Source organism: Protopterus annectens, chromosome 8.part0 (genome assembly GCF_019279795.1).
Source record: "Protopterus annectens isolate FY-2018-M chromosome 8.part0, PAN1.0, whole genome shotgun sequence".
Lineage (NCBI taxonomy): Eukaryota > Metazoa > Chordata > Ceratodontiformes > Protopteridae > Protopterus > Protopterus annectens.
Window position 1 is genome coordinate 1,196,291,765 of NC_056741.1, and position 19,997 is coordinate 1,196,311,761.

Here is a 19,997-nt window from a genome sequence, read left to right on the forward strand (position 1 = left end):
TCTGACCCTATGGCCCCTGCTCTTAACACAACACAATTACAGGACTGTACATCAAGACCTGAAAACATTACATCTGACAGCCTGGAGGCTACCTTGATTTCTCCACCTAACTCTCTTTCCAAATCAGTTCAAGAGATCTTGCTGGAAGCACGCAGACCTTCCACCAGAAAAACCTATTCAGCCAAGTGGAAGAGATTCAGCATCTGGAATGCCAACCGGGGTCAGGACACAGCATTACCGAGTATACCTCCGATATTAGAATACTTGGCAGAACTATTTCATACTGGACTCTCATACTCTTCAATAAAGATTCATGCCTCAGCAATCTCAGCAAAATACAACTGTGACCCTCCAGTGTTTTCACATCCTCTGCTAAGACAGTTTCTAAGAGGGATAAAGAATATCAAACCTCCCAGAAAACAGCCAATACCTGCATGGGACCTCAATTATGTGTTGGAAAAATTAACTCTTCCTCCATTTGAACCAGCAGCAACTTCAGAAATGCAATTTCTTTCATGGAAGACGGTCTTCTTATTGGCAGTCACATCTGCAAGAAGAGTTTCGGAGATACAGGCACTCATGGCAGTGCCTCCCTTCCTCATTTTTCATCAAGACAGAGTTTCTCTAAGAACAAATCCTACATTCATGCCAAAAGTTATTTCCAGGGTGTCTCTAAATCAAGCTATTCACCTGCCTACATTCTTCCCCAATCCTCAAAATAGGGGGGAAAAACTTCTGCATACGTTGGACATACACAGGCAACTACGTTACTACTTGGACAGAACTAAGGCCACCAGGAAGTCTGACCAACTGTTTGTAGCCTATGCTGCTGGAGTACAAGGAAAAGCAATCTCCAAACAAACAATTTCAAAATGGATTGGGCATTGCATCAGATTCTGCTATTCATTCCATGGAAAAGGTGTGCCAGCCAATATTAGGCAACATTCCACCAGAGCTTTAGCCACTTCCACAGCTTTCCTAAGAGGAGTGGCAACAAAGGACATTTTAGAGGCTGCTACATGGAGCTCCGTGCATACATTTACCTAGCACTACAACCTGCCTTTATACTCCAGATCCCGAGCAGGCTTTGCTTCGGCAGTCCTGCAGGGGATTTTAGCTACACCATCATTATCATAGATCCATCCACCCCCAGCTTGGCTATGGTATTCAACCCATATGTTATGACTGCAGTTGCATTCTTGAAGGACATAGTACAGTTTTGTACCTACCATAAATGTAGATGTCCGATAGATATGCAACTGCAGTCGGATTTTCCCACTCTCCTACCCCTCTGTATCCTTCTTTTTTGGGTCCCTACCCCCTTTCCCATTAGCTGGGGGTATTTCCTATGGTGTATCTGTTTATTACTGTTGTGCATGTTTGAGATTATTTTTATCCATTTACCAAATTTAGCCTTCCTAGGAGGGCACCTGGCATCTGGGGCAAGAAACACTGAAGAAGATGGCGTCGGCCGATGCCTTTATACTCCAGCCGTTGTGACGTTGGAGAGGAGGCGACACCAGCCGACGCCGGACCCAGACTTTGGAATTCGGCCGACCGAGGGTTGCCTGAGGCAGGACAACCCATATGTTATGACTGCAGTTGCATATCTATCGGACATCTACATTTATGGTAGGTACAAAACTGTACTTTTTCTCTCGAGTACAAGTCATTCTTTCCACGACTAATTTCTCACATTGATGGGTGTGTTACCTTTAAAATTGCAGACATAACTGAAAAATGCCTTATGGTTATCCCTAGCTATGGAGGCTAGTTTTGCCTCAGTCTGCTTTCAGAATCTTTTTGACTAGTTCCCTGATTTGCTTGTTTAGACTAATGAGGGACTTTGTTCTGTTGTGCACATTCCCTCTTACTTCTCGACAGGATTTTCTTTCTTTTGTTGTACAGCTTACTAATACTGGGGTCCACTAGCATGGCTTATTTTTGCAGTTTGTCTTGAGGTTATTTCAGTCCAGTACTGCCATTTCCATTCAGTTGTCTATATGGTTGTACAGGGCTTTTGTGTATTCCTCTGCATTGCCTTCTTTGTTTTCTGCATTTGGGGGAGCTTGAAACTAGCTATGCCGTCACTTAATAGGAGGTAGTTTGCCTTAGAACAGTTCTTAAAGTTTTGAAGTTAGTTGAGGGCGGTGTCTAGTTTTAGCTTTATTTCAAGGGAGACTGCTTTGTGATCTGATCTTACCAGTGAAGACCTCACACTTGGGGGGGGTGTAGCACTCACCCATATTTTTGAGTACCAGATCTAGGGTATTTGAACTTTTAATGAGGTTGCAGACTAGCTGCTCTGGTGCATTTCAGTTTACAAAGTCAAGAAATATTTAAGCCTGCATGTTCATGGCCTTGTATGCCTCCCAGTTAATGGAGTGGTAGTTAAAATCACCCATGAGAATTGCATTGAGCTGGATGGTGAGTGATTCTAGCAACATTAGATATGATGTATGGGTTTCCTGGTTCATGGTGGGGGACCTGTAGCTTGCAAGAATATGGTAATGGATTTTTCCCATGGTAAGTTGGACACGGAGTAGCTCAAGCATGTCCTATTGTTTGCCAGCCTTGAGGTGTGCTATCTCTTAATGTAGGTAGGTGCACCTCTGCCTTTTTCTCTCTCATGTTCAGTGGGAGGTCGGAACATGAGAAAGGCGTTATAGCCAAGCCATGCACAACAGGAGTTCCATGGCTTTGAACCATGTTTCAGTAACTGCATAGACGTTAGAATTATCCAGGGTGAGGAGTGCTTCTAGGGAGTGCAGTTTCTTGTTGAGACTCCTAGCATTGAGCAGTAAAACCTTTTAGCTTGTCCTGAAAAGCTTTTGCTATGTTGAAAGGTTTGTCTGTTTGGCAGTGCCTAAAAAAGGCACTATAGGGATGAATAATGTTTTGGCCAGTATCCAAAACTCTAGTGTTGGTATGTGAAGACCATCCCAGAGAAAGCAGCATGGCCTGTCAACCATGTCCTCCCAGGCTGACAAGTATTGGACCCCTTTAAGATGACACCAGTAGCTAAGCCAATTATTTAAAGTCTATTTTCTGTTGGTATTGAGGCATCATCTATGGAGATGGTAGAATGCTGCCCAATGGTAGGTTCATACTTGCTTGTGACACATTCTGAGAGCTCAATCATGTCTCTCTTCATATAATCCAAGGAGGTATGTCTCAGGTCATTCATGCCTGCATAAACTATGACAGTCATACTGGTACTTGGGGTAAGTGACGTGAGTGCTTGCATGATCTGGCGGATCCTGGCCCCTTACAGGCAACTAACTGTAACCTTCTCCTTATCCAGCCTCGTAAGAGGGACATCACTGAATGTCACAATGGAGTCTCCTATGACCAGAATATTGAGTTGTGGGTTTTTCTCCTTATGGACTTGGTAGATAAACACACTGAGGTGTGGCTTTGTGTTTGTGCTATTAGGCGTCTTGTTTGTGTGCATGTAGAGTTTCTGAGGACTGTGCCTGTGAGGCCTTTGAGGTTTGGATAATTTACACATATGTGGGTCTTTGTATCATGTCCTATGTGGGGGAGGTGTGTGTGTGTGTGTCACTGGCCATCTGTTTGTTGCTTTTTGTGTCTGTATTGGTGAGTCTGGCCTCCAGTGTCTGTGTGTAACTACATCTCTCACATAATGTATTTGTCTGTCCAAGAATTAAGTGGTTGTCAGTGTACATAAGGCAGTTGCTTCATTGCCTCAGTATACCCATGTCCAGCAAGCTAGATGCAGAGATAGCAGGGAAGTGTCTCTCCATGGTTGCAGGTCGTAATGTGCACTTTGCAAGGGATAGGAGTAGAGGGTCTCTGTGTAACCAAGCAAGGAATGGGTGCTTATTTTGGAGTAATCTACAGAGCCTATCCAGCAAAGCTGCCCAGCGACTAAACCAGATGTACTTTGAGCAGTCCTGGGTGCTGTAATAATGTAATGTAGACATATTTAGTCCTAACTAAATGCATTTATGTTGCTCACAGTGCAAACTAGCTGCCTCATGAGTAGTGCGGGACTGAGGTAAAGTTCAGAGATAGTTTTTATATGGAAATTGCAACTTTTGGTGACTGTGTATATACAAGGCACGACTAACTGCTGCTGCGAGAAGAGTAGCTTCGCACAGACATGAGGCTTATGTACAATCGGAAAAAAGCAAGATCTGAAGTAGTTTACTTCATTGGTCTTCAACCTGTGGGTATTTGGATCCAGATCGGATCAGAGACTGCTGCATCACCAGCATCTGATCCGAGCTCCAAGCTCCTCCTCTTGCCCATAATGCCCCTCTGTCTCCTTCCTTCCTTCAGATCTAGTTTGCCGCTGAAAACCTAAGCATCAAGGTCGCCGAGCTCCAGGCTTCTTTTATGGGCAAGTAATATTTTTTTTCTATTTCGTGTTAGAGAAAGATTCCCTATCTCCCTTTTTCAACGTCTACTACCTCTCCTGGATCGTCGGTTGTTAAACTCAACACTTTTTTTTTTTATCAGTCTGTGTTTCCCTTCCTTGGCCTTCCTCTACCCATGTGGTATCTGTGTGTGTCTGTGTGTGTCGCGCTCTGTCTCTGTCTCTGTGTGTAGCTTCCACCTAAACATGGCTGAGAACCCCAAGGCTGGTTTCAGGAAATGCACGTAGTGTGGCCATAAGGTCTGTCCAGTGGATGGCCCACACTCGCTTGTGTAGTGTGTTTTAGGAGTAGCATGCCTGGATACAGTCTGCTGTATTTGCGCGGGCTTCAACCCTAGAGCTCTCAAGGAAATGAGTGAAACTTATGATGAAGGGACTTCTGCCTGCTTTGGGGACTGCTGTCCCCGCTACTATTGCTAAAACTCCTGCCACTATGTCTGCCCCTTCATAGGCCTCTGGGACTCAACCTCCCATTTTGAGGCCTGCGGATGGGGATAAACGTCATAAGGACAGACCTAGGAAGTCGTCCCCAGACTGCTCGGCTCCGTTGGGGCCTCCTCCTAAATCTAGGACCCCTCCTAGACCCAGTTCCCCTCTGCTCCATTCACCCAGGTTTTCCCAGAGCTAGAGGTATCAAGGCCACCATCCTGAGCCTCCCCTCACCGGCACTCCTGGATGGTGTCTGTGGCTTAGTCATGTTCCACCTGCAGCTTGAGTGAGTCAGAGATGGACAGGATGATGTGGAAGTTCATCCGCACCTAGATCCAGGTAGGAGTCTTGCCAGCCCCCCCCCCCCCCTCTGGAGCTGGGAGCTCACAGCCCTTCTTTACCCCCATAGCTCCTTCTCTGATCTGACCCTCTGTTTTGGAGTCTTTGGATCTGAGAGCTGTCTCTGCTCCTGCAGCCTCTGCTCTGACTCCCCCGTCAGATCAAGGGGAGCGGCTTCCTTACTTGTTTCCCAGGAGGTTTGCTCTCATTCAGTATTTGACGTGGTGAAGAGGGTTCTCTCAAGTGGATTGAGACCCCTGACCATTTCCTCTTCGGAATCCACCCTGACTCCCTCTGTTCTGGGTACGGCTCCCACCTTCCTGTCATCTCGGAGACAGCCCGTGCTTGCTTTGCCTCAGGGGGCAGCTAGAAGTTGCGAGTCTCCCCCAGATAGCCCCACTGAGGTGGTTCCTTGCAAACTAATGTGTAAAAGGAGGCACTTGGACTCCTCTCCGGAGTCTCTCACTGATGATACTGACTTGGAGGAAGGGGAAGGTTCCCCCAGGTCACCACCTAAGGATGTCTCCTTTGGAGACCTCATGGAACTTCTATGCCAAAGGATGGGTGGTCTGCCCAAAAACCAACCCTGAACGAGTCAGTGTTCCTAGAGGCACTCGGCATGAGCCCATCTACCTCCTAGGAACCCCCCCCCCCACGGAGCCATTGGTGGACCTAATCATCTCTAGAACATGGAAGGAGCCAGACACCATGGAGCCTATTCCAAAAAGGCCAGACAAAATTCTTAGCCCCCCCCCACCCCCACCAAACAGGACCAGCTGGAGTAATGGGTCCCCTGTAGATGCTATGGTAGTGGCAGCTGCCACCAAGAAAGAGCTTGTGAGAGAGAGCTCTACTGTCCACCCTCCTGACTGGAGTCGAGGACGATGGATCATCTGGGGAAGCGAGTCTATGCTTCAGCAGCCTTCACCATAAGGGCGCTGAATTGTATGGCGGACATCATCCAGCTACAGCATGACTTAGTCAAGGAAGTCGCTGATTTGCCCCTAGAGTGAATGTTGGCAGAAAGCAAGAAGATGTTCTCTGCCCACATGGCCACTAAGTGGTTGCGAACTCATCCATGTGCCTCCTTTGCCATGCCACGGAAGGAGCTATGAGGTGCTACGCCTGGCTCTAGCTTTGTCAATTTTCGGAACCCTTCAAGGTGTCTGTTGCTAATACCCCATATGATGGTTCTTCCCTGTTTGGGAAGTTTGTGTGAGAGACTTTAGTCCAGAGTGAGAAGGACAGGAAGACACTGTCTGCCGTCGGGATCCGCTCCTCCACCCCCCCCCCCCCAAAGGGTATCAGCGAGGGGTGAAGAATATGTGGTTCCGGAAATCGTAGTTCTCCCGGGACACTCAGGACTCTTCTTCCCCCAGAGGCAGAGGCAGGTTACGATAGACGCTGGCCCAGAGGAAGAGGGGGTCCGAATAAATTTGGGTCTCGAGAGTCATTCTCTGACAGACCCGCGCAGCACCCCTGAGGGGTTGCCTGACTGCTCATCTCTGGAGGCAGTCGGGGGCTGTCTTTCTTTACATCCAACTGAGTGGGAATCCGTTACAACAGACCGTTGGGTGTAACAAATCATATTCAGTGGTTACTCCATCCCATTTGTAAAGCCACTTCCCCCACCAAAACTCCTTCCAGACATTCCACCCACACAAAGGGAGGAAGCAGCACTAGAGACAGAAAAGCTACTAAGAAAACAAGTCATCCAACACATTCCCCCAGACAAGTCTGGATCGGGCACCTATTCCAGGTTCTTTAGTGCCAAAGAAAATGGGGGACCCAAGACACATTCTGGGTCTTTCCACTCTGAACCTGTCAGTAGCCAAGGAGAAATTCCGGATGGTCACACTTCACTCCATTCTGTCCTACCTACAAGCAGAGGATTGGATGTACTTGATCGACCTCCAAGAAGTGTACTATCCTATCAAAATGAACAGGTGCTCCCGCAGGCTTCTTCTCTTCCAGCTAGGGGGCCAGTTATCAATTCAGGGCCCTTCCCTTTGGTCTCACCACAGCCCCCAGGGTGTTCACCAAAATCATGGCAGTGGTAGTGGCCCTCCTGAGGCTTCATGGAATCCAGGTCTTTCCCTACCAGGACGATTGGCTACTTGCTGCCCCTACCAAGCGTCTACTATGCCCATGCCACGGATTACTTCCTCCTCCTAGCAAATAGACTGGGCATTACATTCAACCTCAGCAAATCATCATAGACTCCAGTTCAGAGCTTAGACTTCATTGGAGCTCGGCTAGACAGCATACAAATGAAAGTCTCTCTCACCCCAGAAAGAGAAACTTCACGTGTCTTACATTCTTCAATCTTACCTCCCCTCATCAGAAACCGTTCTGCGGGCCCTGGGCTCCATGGCAGCCACTATCAATCTTTTACCATTCGCACATTTTCACATGAGAGTCCTCCAGTGGACGCTAGTGGTTCAGTGGTCTCTTCTGGATCTACCTTTGTCCCATCTGATATGCATTTCCCGGGCTTGCAGGGAGTCACTTCTCTGGTGGGCTCTCTCCCTGGAACTTGTCCAGGGACATCCCTTTCTTCTCCCCTTTCCCACAGCCACAGTGACCACGGATGTCTCCCAGCAAGGGTGGCTAGGGCATTGCTTGGGTAGGACAGTCCAAGCCAATGTGGTCCCCTTCTGAGACCAGTTTGCATATCAGTGTCCTGGAGATGAGGGTGGGTATTCTAGTGTTGCAGGCCCTTCTTGCCCATCTTCCTCTTGGGACTATTGCTGTTCAACAAGCAGAGTGGAACCAGATCCTACCCCCTTTGTCAAGAAGCCATGGGAGTGTGGGAATGGGTGATTTTCACCACCACTTTCTGGTGGCAGTGCACATTCCAGGATGGTCCAACATTGTGGCAGACAGGCTCAGCAGGAATGCTCTGATGCCTTACGAGTGGTCTCTGAATCTTTCAGTAGCGGAACCGATCTTCGTTCAGTGGGGTCGTCCTTGCTGCAATCTCTTCATCTCCTTCCAACGCAAAATGCAGAGAGTTCTTCTCTCTGAACCTCCCGCAGGGGGAAGTCCTCAGAGATGCACTGGTTCATGCTTGGCCTCCCAGTCTTCTTTATGCTTACCCCCCCCCCCCCCGTTACCTCTCATTCAGAAGTTTCTTCAGAAAGCTCGCAGGTTTGGGAACACAGTAATCCTCATTGCCCCGTTCTGGCCTCGCCAAGTCTGGTCCCCTCTCTTTGGTCTCACCTAGTAGTTCCACCATGAATCTTGGATCTGATCCCACATCTCATTTCTCACCCAGACCTGGACAGTCTGAAACTTGTAAATTGTAAAGAGTTCAAGAAGTATAATGAAGTAAATTATAAAATTATGCAGGAGGAGGGGAGATGGTAGTGTATAGGAAGACAGTAGTAACAGTACATGACTGCGACAGCATGTTATAGGATTAGTTCTATTTAGGCTGCCTATTCAGTTTGTAATTTAAGTATATAGGGGATGCATGAAAGGTGCACAGCGGTGGATGGGGAGATCTCCGTTACTTATTTTAAAGCTGTCTCGCTATGTTAAACCCATTTAACATAGCGAGACAGGTTTAAAAAAAAAAGCAACTGAGAAAGCAAGATCTCCGTTGCTTTTTACGCACTGTCCCGCTATGTTAAAGGAGTTTAACATAGCGAGACAGCTTTAAAAAAGCAACGGAGATCTCCGTTGCTTTTTTTAAACCTGTGTCGCTATGTTAAACTCTTTTAACATACCGAGACAGTGTTTTAAAAAAAGACATACTAATGGAAAAAGTCCGGGCGACCAGACCTTTTTCCATTAGTATAAGTCGATTTACAACATGCACGCTGGCCAATCAGCGTGCACGTTTTGGAATATTAATAGGGGGTCATGGTATAATACTACTATCTTCCTATACACTATCATCTCCCCTCCTCCTGCATAATTTTATAACTTCATTATACTTCTTGAACTCTCTACAAATCTATACAGTATTAAAATCTTATTTCTTTCATAATTTTGTAACTTACTCCAATATGTATCTTGAACTTATATCTTCATAAAGAAAGGTTTGCAAGAACACTAAACGTCTTTATGTTTTCCCTCTGACACTATCAGTCTGTTTACTTCCTGCAATAATTTAGAATTATGAGAACTGTATAGACTTATAATTGTTGATGTAAATACTTTACTGTATGTACTTGCTTTGTATTTATTTTTTTAGAAGTACAACTTAGAGCAGTCTAAAATTCACTGTTAATATAAATGTATTGTCATGGAGCTTTTCTCTCCAAGCCTCTTCTGGAAATTGCCTCTGCCCATTTGGACTTTCCCAGTCAGCAAAGGCAAATATATTTAGGAAAAAGCAGGCATTCCTACATGCCATGAACAGGTTTCCTGCATGTCAAGCAGGATTTGTTTGTTTATTTTTGGCATGTCTTTAATTGTAATTGGATCTTTTCTCCTCGGGACTCCACTGAAAATGGGCCTTTGGCTCAGGTGGACCAACCCGGTTGATGAATGACCATAAATAAATAAATGTATTTGTTTTACCCTTTCTGTGCTGACAAAGTCTCCTAGGAGAGGAGGGTTTCTGAGTCAGCATTCACAGTGCTGGCTAGTCATCGGGGTGCTCATGGGGAGCTTTGTTTATGAAATTGCTGTGTTGTGGAGAGCCATAATAAAGGATGTTTAGGTGCTAGCTATTACCATAGATTGGATACCTTTTTAGGTCCAACTCGTCCAGAAAGCTTTTCTCAGGGACCAGGCTGCTTGATTTTTGATAGTGGCTGGTAGTTTAGCAGAGAAAGTGAAAGCTTTAAGTTGACAGCAAGTTTCATTTTGTTGTCCTTTGTTTGAATCCATCCGTCTTCATCGGCTTGCTCTGTGTGTCTGACTGAGCGCAAGTGATTTAACTAGACTGTGCAGGAGAGTAGTCCTTAAAAATGCATTGTGCCTGTTGTTTACTTGGCTTTGAAATGAGTAACTATGACCTCAGCAAACACATTCACTGCATAAATTTTAGATGAAAACACTCCAGGGGATTTGAACCCTTTCTCTTGAGTGCCATCTAGATGGTGTCATTGGAAGGGATGAACACCTTTTTGACACATTACCTACTCAGGTTCACACAGACAGTTTCTTAGATCCACCTCAGGTGGACACCACTTTCAACATAAAATACTGCATTTGATTTCTCTTTAACACCTTGTGTGCTTATAATGGTGCTTATTGTGACCAATGCCCTGCAGGGTGATTTTTCTACCTGGTGTATGGCTTCTTGTGGTCATGTCAAGAGCTCTTGTCTTGATGACTGGCTTCTTATGACTAGGATAGGAGACTCCTGCTAAGCTTCCATAGTTTGTTGCCCCCCTGTGGTTATAAAATTTGGGGCTTCTGTACACCATGAGAATTCTTGTTTCATTCCAACTTCATCAAGGCAGGTAAACGCTTTTAGTAATGCCTTTTTTTTTTTATTTTTGCTTATAGAGAGGTCCCAGATGGTCATAGCCTTGGCTTCATTAATAAGGATGCAACAGAGGATCCAGGCTGAACATTCCTGTTCCTTTTGAGCCTGATGAGAGCCATAATCTTCATGATTTCATTTGCAAGCCTGCTGTGCAGATGTTGTAGTTAATGGTGAAATGTCAGTAGCTACAGAGTCTCTACACTCTCTCTTGGATCTTCTTTGATGATAAAGCCATAGCACTGGGCTTTTGAGTGATGAACAGGTTCCACCAGTCTAGAACCTAGTACGTTTCCTGATGTATGCTTTGCTAGTGGGATGGGGAGAACTACCCAAACCTTCTCCATGTTTCATTGAAAGTGGACCTTCCCAGGAGAGAGGTCTCCACATAAACTGGCTGGAGCTAATGGCAGTAGTCTTTGCTCTGGTAGAAAAGCCGAATCTGGTTTGACTTATCTGTTTGTGGAATGCTATCTAAACCAGCAACAAAGCAGGACAGCGCACACTTGTATCTTTGTGCAGAGAGATTGTTACCTAGAAGTGGTGTTTATCTCAACAGCTGTTTACTTCATGCGGGTAAGAATGTGTTGAAATACTCCCAGAGAAGCTGCTGTAGCCCTCTTCTAGAGTTTATTTCTGATCATTGCTATGTAAGCAAGTAGGGTAGCATGTGCTTCTTCCCCCCAACCTTCGTGCATTGACATGAACTGCATCTTTCAGTGGGCATCGCTGTACCACCTGTTCTTTTCTAGGGAAAATGAATATTCTGGCCGATTCCATGAACCACAGCTACAGACCTCTGTGGGCTTTGTGATTCAGGAGTTTGAGTAGGATCTTCCAGAAGTAAAGCAGCACTGAGATGAAACTTTTTTTTTTTTTTTTTTTTTGGTCGTCCTAGGGGAATTTTTTCTGTATTCTCTCCATTCATTCATCAGGGTAGGGAGAGTTGGTGGTGGATGCTTTTCTAACTAGTATGGCATGAAAATTCCTTTTATACATTTCTTTCTACTTCCTCTGATTCAGTAATCCATGTTACAGTTTAGACTACAACGGCTCATATTCATTGTCCATGTTGGCTGAGAAGGTTCTGATTTTAGGCTGACTATTCCTGCTTATAGGAAGCTACCCTACTGTAAAACAAGGATGACAGCCAGATCGGCCTTATGGCATGGCTTCTCAATTAGATCCACTGCCCTCATTGGGCAGCCTAACAGGAGTCTTGAAGGTTACTCAGACTGACTGGAAGCCTTCCACTTGTCAGAAGTATTCTACTCTGTGGAAGAGGTCCCCCCATTCATCTTGTATGTGATTCTAACTTACTGCACACAGCTGTAAAGCATGTATCTCAATTATTCTGCGGTCAAGGTGCATGTCCTTGGCATTTTTTTCCCCATTATGTTTTTGTGGAGGACTGAACTGTGCCCAGTACCAGGCAGAGCCCAATGAGAGGAGGCTCAAGAGCAGACTGTGGACATGTTCATGTAACTATATCTCCCAATTAACCTGGAGATCCCACAATATGGGCAGTGTGATCCTCACCAGGACAGGAGATTAAAAAAATGGGTGGATGTTGGACAGAATCTTTTTTTCCTTGTGGAGTATTTGATTTGTATTTGTTTTTATAGTCGTATTTGGGGAGCTTGACATGTTTAAAACAATCAGGTGAGTCACTTTGGCTCCATTTTATAAAGGTAAGTTTGCATTTGCTGCAAGAGTTGTGTTCATTTAGGTCAAACTTTTAAGTTGTAGAGATGTATTATCTTTTTAATTTAATGTGTCTGTTGCCTGTAAGAAAATTTTGGTTTATTTGTGCTTGCTTCCTTTTCTGAAATGCTTACAGCATGATTTAAAATATATTCTTAGTGGTTTGATACAGTTCATTTGTATAAAAGAATAACTTTTGAAAATTCTTTTCAATACTTTTGTGTACTTGGTTGCTGACTGTTCAACTGTACCTGTCTAATTTTTTTTTTTTTTTTTACTTTTCTTTAGTGAAATGCATGGGCACTTTCTTGAACAAGGGAATAGGGTAAAATTTAATTTATCTGAAATGTCAGGACTGTTTAACTTCATTTTCACGATCTGAAGCAAAGTTCAAATTAATTGATATTTAAGTAGTTTATAAAACTAGTTGATTAAATTTCCTTCAGCAGACTATTTGCTTTCAACATTTCATGGCAAATGCTGTAAGCCTTTCGCAAATGCAAATCTGCTTTGTGCATGGAATCATTCGAGTTAGTGCTGCTTACTGGAATGTGTGATACAGCCACAATTTCTTTAAACTTGGGACAGTGTCTTACAACCTGAAATAGTCCCTACTGCAGTTTTTCTTAAAAACTTTGTGGATCTTAGCACACATTGAGGCACATGAATGTGTCTGAAATCTTTGTAACACATCACTCCCTTAGTTTCCTTTATGTAATGGCTGCCATCACAATTTATTATTTGTGATTCATTTTCTATGCCATTGGGATGAGTGTGTGTGTGTGTGTGTGTGTGTGTGTGTGTGTGTGTGTGTGTGTGTGTGTGTGTGTGTGTGTGTGTGTGTGTGTGTGTGTGTGGTACATTCCAGCTGAAAATTTTATCCATATATAGCCTGCTGTTTGTAGTTGCAGCGATTACTGTTTTTAGGTGGCTTTAATCAGTTTAACTGAATTGTTGTTGATAGCTTTTTATTACAGACATATTTCCTGAGTGTTTCTTCTGATAAAATTGTCAGTTAATGCTGATATTTCCTGTGGCAAGGTTTGGATCCTTTTTTGTCTGGCAGTTAGTGCAGAGGGTTAAGGCTGTGAACTGCTGCTCCTGTGGTGCATGGTTTGATTCCTTTAGCCCTCAATTGCCTGCTGTGTGACTTTGAGCAAGTCACTTAAACAGTACTTAGTGGCAACTGGGAATTTTGGCTAGGGTTCTCAGTGGTTCCCTGGACTGCATGCCTAGCAACAGCCTATGAACTTATTGGTCACGTGTGAGATTAGGCAGGCTAAATAGTATTAGCTGTAACCCATAAGTATGAAAATCTTAGTCATGTAAGTGATTCTCTCCTACTTCAGTTAATTATATATATTTTTTTTAATTTTCTCTACAGGTTCTGTGGATAGTAACTGGATTGTTGGTGCCACACTTGAAAAAAAACTTGTCCCGATGCCTCTGACTTTAGCCATGGGTGCTTTCATTAACCACAGGAAAAACAAATTCTCCTGTGGATTTGGCCTTACTGTTGGCTGAACTTTCAGAAAAATCTGATTTTTTGGACGGTTTCTTGTGATTTTTTTTTTTATGGAATTTGTTGGAACAGTTTGAAATGCTGTCAGGGTGGCAGATCACTTTTGACAGTAACTAATGCCTCGAGTCAGTTTGGATTGATTGTCTGGATTTTCTTTCTGTGCTTTGGTTCTCTGCTATCATGTCCCTTTAAACTGACAACCTTGGCATTCCCAGGTAGGTTTCCATTTGCTGGTATGGTTATTGAGCCAAACTGATGTCACATGTCAGTGGTTGTGTAGTAAGGCTGTGTGCTGCTGACTGAGCTGATAAACTTGAATATCCTTGGAACAGCTCCTTTATTTCTTTTCCATTCTTAGCATCTGTCTCTCAATTTTAATTTCCTGTCCACTGACCGTCATTGCACCACAGCTTTTTGTGGAGCTTTGTTACAGTGGTTATTCTGTACTGTCTGTTCCATTCCTGTTTAGCCTACTCCTTCATACTATGTATGAAGTTGCTGATTCAGGAAGACCCGTACTTCATGAGATCTATTCAAATGCTGATTTTGGGTCAGTACTAATGCTTTATCTGTCCCTTTGTTGCATCCTTTGCTTTTTCTTTCTCAAGCAGCTATGAATAGTCCTTGTGACATTTGCTGTACCACTGGTTTGAGCCATATATTTTGAGGTTCTATCACCCTCTCTATGAAGTATTTCTTCAGGTTTAGCGTGATCTGTCCATTTTCCTGCTATCTGCCAGATTTCCTGTCTTTCTCATTCCTCTTCATGTCAGTCTGCCGCTTGTCATAACCAATGCAGTGCATGCGGTTAGTCTCTCTTCATACCCAGACACTTTCATTCCTGTTGCTGTTCGGTGACTGCACATTTACTGATTTGCCTTCCTTTATGAAGAATTGTACATGGTTCCCCAGATGTAGAGTTTTTAGTGCTCTCTTGAAGAGGAATGATGACCTCAACATATGTGGAGTCTACTTCCTGTGACATGCATCCCATCTTTTTTGTCTGCTACTACTACTAATGCTGTCTAACTCATGTCAGTGTTGAAATGATGACAGGCATGATTTACTCAGGATTCCCACAGTCCACAGTAAATCCCATCTGTGCACAGAGTGCAAACTGCTGCAGGTTTGTGTGTATCTCAGTCATCTTATGTCTGCATGTAATCTGATCTTGCTGTTCATCACTACAGTGATAACTAACAGATGTATCTTAGACTCACACCTTCGTCTATTAAACAAGACTAGTTTCTGCACTGAGCTATGTTGCATAGACCCACACATTGGTTTCAGCCAGACAGCCACTTGATGGCATGTTTTTGGACTTCATATTTCTTAATTTTTCTAAGAAAAAAAAACTGTTGTGTGGTAAGGTCTCAGAGGCATTGCTGACATTAGAAGTACCGCAACTGTAGGGTCCCTCTTGTCCATCACACTGACTTATTCACAGAACCAAATCTGCATTAGTTGGACTGCAAGGCCTCTGCTTTTTTTATAGCTCTGTTTCTCAAGATAATTAGTTTTCAAAATCTCTTCAATCTGCCATGCAGAAGCTTTACTGTAACGTTCTTGGAATGGAAGTTAGGTTAGCAGGCCTGTAATTAACTTGAGTCCCTCTACTCCTTCGACACATCCTTACCCCTTACCCCAGTCTTGCGGCTGTTTCACATACTGAAAGGCTGTCATGTGTTGCTATTAGTTTATTGAGCACACCTGCCAGCTCTTAACTTCTGGGAGACGGCTCATCCCGACTGGTCTTAACTTCTTATAGTGTTCTGTTCCTTCTCTGTTCTATAGTTGTTGTTTCCCCTCTGTCACCATCCATAAACAGCTCTTCCCTCTGATGATAAAGCTTTGCCGTACCTGTCCTATGTAAATACAGATGTGAAGAGCTAGTTCTAGAATTTTGCCTGGAATGCAGCATTTTGGAACTTCAGTCTCTACTTTGTGTAAATTGTTGTGATTACTCTGCCTACATTCTCGAGAATGTGTTAATTGTATTCCCTAGCCCACTTAGCACCATCCCCACCATATCTTCCTGCAGTACTTTTCTTATTCTGCTAGATAATTTTATTTTGTTTTTTTTCCCCAGTCTTCACAGACCTTTTTCTTTCCCATGCTATCATATTTTTCACCTTCCATCCACCCATATAAGCATATTTTTCATCTTTCCTTAGTTCTTCCAGTTTGTAGTGCAAGTATCGCTCTTCCTCTTTAGTCAGACTTGTTAACTTTCTTCCTCCGCTTTTTTTTCCCTGGTACAGGATTTTTTCTTCTCCTTCACTCTCTTCTTAATGCATTTGTACATTGGCACCATATTCATTTCAAGTCACCTTTTTGTGCTTTTATCTTGAAGGACAAGAAACTGCTCTTTTCTATCCCTAATCTGTGAGTTTTTCCTTTGTCCAATCACCCCTCTAGGGATGAAGGGGAAAAAACACTTGATCGCTGTTGTGCAGATTCTCTTACCTCCGCTACCATTAGGAATAGGTGAAGGCTCTTAGCTTTCCTGCTTTGCAAATCTTGTGTGTGTGTAAGTTTGGTCTTCATGTAATTTGCTCTTTTTTCCCCTTCTTTCTTGCAGATAATATGGACACTGCACTGCTGGAAAATTGATTCCCACTGAATAGTTCTCATACTTTTTTTCTTAATTACTAATCGTGCTCGTTTCTGAGCCTGTAGTTATCCCTTTCTGCATTTGGTAGTTGTTGGCCCTTCCTTCCCTTCTTATTTGAAAAAGCAGTTAATCTTTAGTTTTGATTTTACAGTGCCTTTTTAACCACCCAAATGCATATTACTAGCCCATAATTGCCCCGTACAGCTCATGTCCCCTTGTATAGGGTCCAAGCCCAAGTAACAGCATATTCCATCCTCTAACCCATTTGATGCCCTTCAAGAGTGTAGTGTCTGTCCCAGAGTATAATGGGTTGTGTTGGCATTGTAATTTTGTTAACTTCCCATTTTTCTGGCTCTTACTGAGTATGAGGTACTGCAGTTCACTGTAGCCGATATGAAGAGACTGAGGCAGTGGAGGTGAAACATTTGGAAAGACTTCCTGTTTGTTCTTTTTGTATTGGCAACATGACCCTCCACATAACTGTTCATATTTGGTAAGTGGCTTATCTGAAAAGAATTGCTAAGCTTAGTTTGTTCTTGAAATCAGTGATGTGTAAAATTAGGCAATGGCTAAAATTCCGTAATATCTCTGCGAGCTGTGTTTGTTGATTACACCTTAAGTACTACAGCCTGAGCATTGTAAAATGTTTCATATTTGGTAGCTATCTGAAATTTGTCTCCATCTTGTATGTTGGTTTGGTTGATGTAGTAAGATTGAATTTGCTTCTTTTATCTGCTTCCCACCCTTTTGTGTGACATCTTTGAACAGGCTTTATTTTGTTATGACTTCATACTGTGCTCTGACTGATTTCAGTGTTGTGTAGCTCTTAGACATTGCATTTTTCTTTTGTTGTACATGTCATTCCCTGTGCCGTTATCCATGCACCTTCTGGTGATGTCCTGATTTTTATGCCCTTCCTTTGATTGTCGTGTGCTTTCATGGTTTCCTTTTCTCCTTTTAAAATTGCAGTATTGATAAGTTGCTGCTGTGTGTCTCAACCAGCAGATGGCAGAACATCCTCACAGTGATATGCTGTGTATGTTTAAAAGGTTCATGGCCTTTACATGTGTTCAAAACCTTTACATTTTAGTAATGAAAATTGACAAAGCTCATTCCCAAAAAAACGTTTAACTTCATTTGGAGTGTCTTTATCAGTTCTTGCAGTTGGACTGGAGAATATTTTATTTTGCTGCTGTGTGCTCAGAGTCAAAATGAGTACCTCTTCTGTAAGATGAAGCTATACTGTAGCCCATTTGTACATTTGTTTTGAATGTGCATCTAGGAGATCCTGCTTCTTGCAGAAAATTATTTGACTTCTGAACAAAAATAATTATGTCAAGAGGACTTGTTGTTTCCCCCCCAAGAAACAATGCAGTTAAAAGTATGTGTATCTGGTCATTCTTTGTTTATGCTAGGAAGTAGAGTTGTTTCTGGAATTATGCTTTAAAGATATCTGATGTTATTAAGGGTAGTACACTTAATGTTTTCCTTGGATGGAGTTTAGAAAAGATCATATGTACTTTTTTTGCCCCACCCCTCATGCCTGCCAGTCACCATACCCTGTTGGTCAGTCAGCCCATATCTCTCAACAGAAGATGCAAAGGTCAGCTAAGAGGGGCCATCAGGGGTGGTTTGAGATTTTTTTTCTTCCTTAGTGATTGCCCAGTGACAGGCCGTAAGTGGAGCATTATTGCAACCCCCCCCCCCCCCCCCCCCCCCCACAACACGCTCTCTTCTGCCGTGGAGTGACATCAGCAGGACTAATTGCCCACTTTTTTTTAAACCTGGTTTGTCTACCAGGGAAAGCAACTCACACAACTGTGTCCCTGGGTATGCAGTCCTCTAGGGCACTCCCATCTTTCATTTCTGTACTGTCAAGCATCTAAACCTCCACTTGAACTCTGGTCACTTAGACTGTAGTTAAGGTTTTATCCCTCTATGCTACTGTTGCAGGATAGAAAAAGTATGTGTGTTTGAAGCTGACAATTTAATTTAATGAAATGAGTTTATCTAGTCCTTAACTGAGTTGATGCAAAAGACCCATTTCTGCCATAACTCATCACCAAGTTGTACTGCGATGTTTTGCTGCTTTTTATTGGAGGTCTTGATGTACAGAGGGAAATAGCTGGTAGAAAAAAAATGCTGATGATTCACTGCAGTCCTCCAGCATGTGTTTTTCAATTCCTCCTTTTGGGAAAAAGTGTTACTACTTAACAACTTGACTATACTGTTGTATACCAGATTCCTCACGTTGTTGATCTGGTGTACCATTTGTTAAATAAGAAACAAGTCTTGAGTAATGGGTTCTTATCTGTAATGGCTTTTTTGCATGGCCACATGGTTAAAGTTTGTCTTGCTGGTTTTTAGTCTGATTACTTCTCAGGTAGCATTCTGCTATACAAAAATGATGTCTAATGTTTCTGTCCTTCAAGATATTTGACGTACCAGCTGATAAATATCCAGCTTAAAAACTTTAGTGTTTTTTTATTAAGTTATATTATAAACAGAGTTGTTTTATTCTTTACATAATTTCCTAAATTTTATTAAAATTATGGTTAAAGCTAAAGGTATTTTTAGATGTAAATTGTTGCAATGATGGGTACTGAACAACTATGTAAATATGAAAAATATGTTTATTTCTCACTTTCTGTATAATACACAGGTGTAAAATAAATAATAGAAAATGCTTGTGTTTTTTTGTATTAATAAAATTGTGATACATTTTGGAAACTTAATCCTTACGGTTATTTTATTCAGTACCTTTTGGATTGTCTGCAGTAGGATGGATCCTAATTTTGAAGAGCACACAAAAAAAGTGTGTACAGTGTGTACCCCATGTGTGTATATCAAGCACATTACTGCAGTTGTTTTTCTTGCGTGTGTTAGTCATCTGCAGGCTTCACACTGTTCAGTCCACTTTCACGTTGATTCATCATTTGTTGTTTGCTTAACTGTTTGATGATTTGTGTTTATACAACATTTATAAACCAATCTGACGTTGTTGTTTTCATCTGCTCTTCAACCAGTGGGACTCTGATCAGGTACAGATCTGACTCTGCCACATTTTCTAGCATCAGATCCCGAACTCCAAGCTCCTTCCCTACCCATAATACCCCTGTCTTCCTCCTCACCTTAGACCTCGTTTACATCTAGATAGCATTGTGGTCCGTTGCTCCTGGTTCCTGGTGAGTAATTTAGCAAAATGTTTGTCTTATCTGTTCTCCTTTTTCTGTATCTTCTTTTAAATTCTTGTTCCTGTAGTGTATCCCCTACCTTTGCACTCTGGCTCAGCCCTCTCTTTCCCCTTCTTTCCTTTTCAACTTGATAGTGTGCGTGTGTGATTTCAGTCACCATGGCTGAGACCCCCAAGCCAGCGTTCTGGAAATGCACAGGGTGTGGGCAGAAGCTTCCCCCTTCTGATGGCCACACACTGCACATGGTTTGCCTAGGGTTTCCCCACTTGGACATCCCCTGTTCGATCCGCACGGGATTAAAATCCCACTCATTGATCGACAGGAGGAGCAAGTTGATTCTCTGGGCCTCC

The 19,997-nt window shown here is 43.2% G+C and overlaps 1 protein-coding gene across 1 annotated transcript in view; it reads left to right on the plus strand.

The window, feature by feature from the left end:
- TOMM40 (translocase of outer mitochondrial membrane 40) overlaps nt 1–19,188 on the plus strand; it is a 278,102-nt gene extending 258,914 nt beyond the window's left edge. The window contains exon 10 of the mRNA XM_044080684.1: nt 13,702–19,188. Coding sequence (XP_043936619.1) covers nt 13,702–13,841 — 140 coding nt within the window. The 3' untranslated portion in view covers nt 13,842–19,188. The remainder of the gene's footprint in view (nt 1–13,701) is intronic.
- The last annotated feature ends 809 nt before the right edge of the window (nt 19,189–19,997 follow it).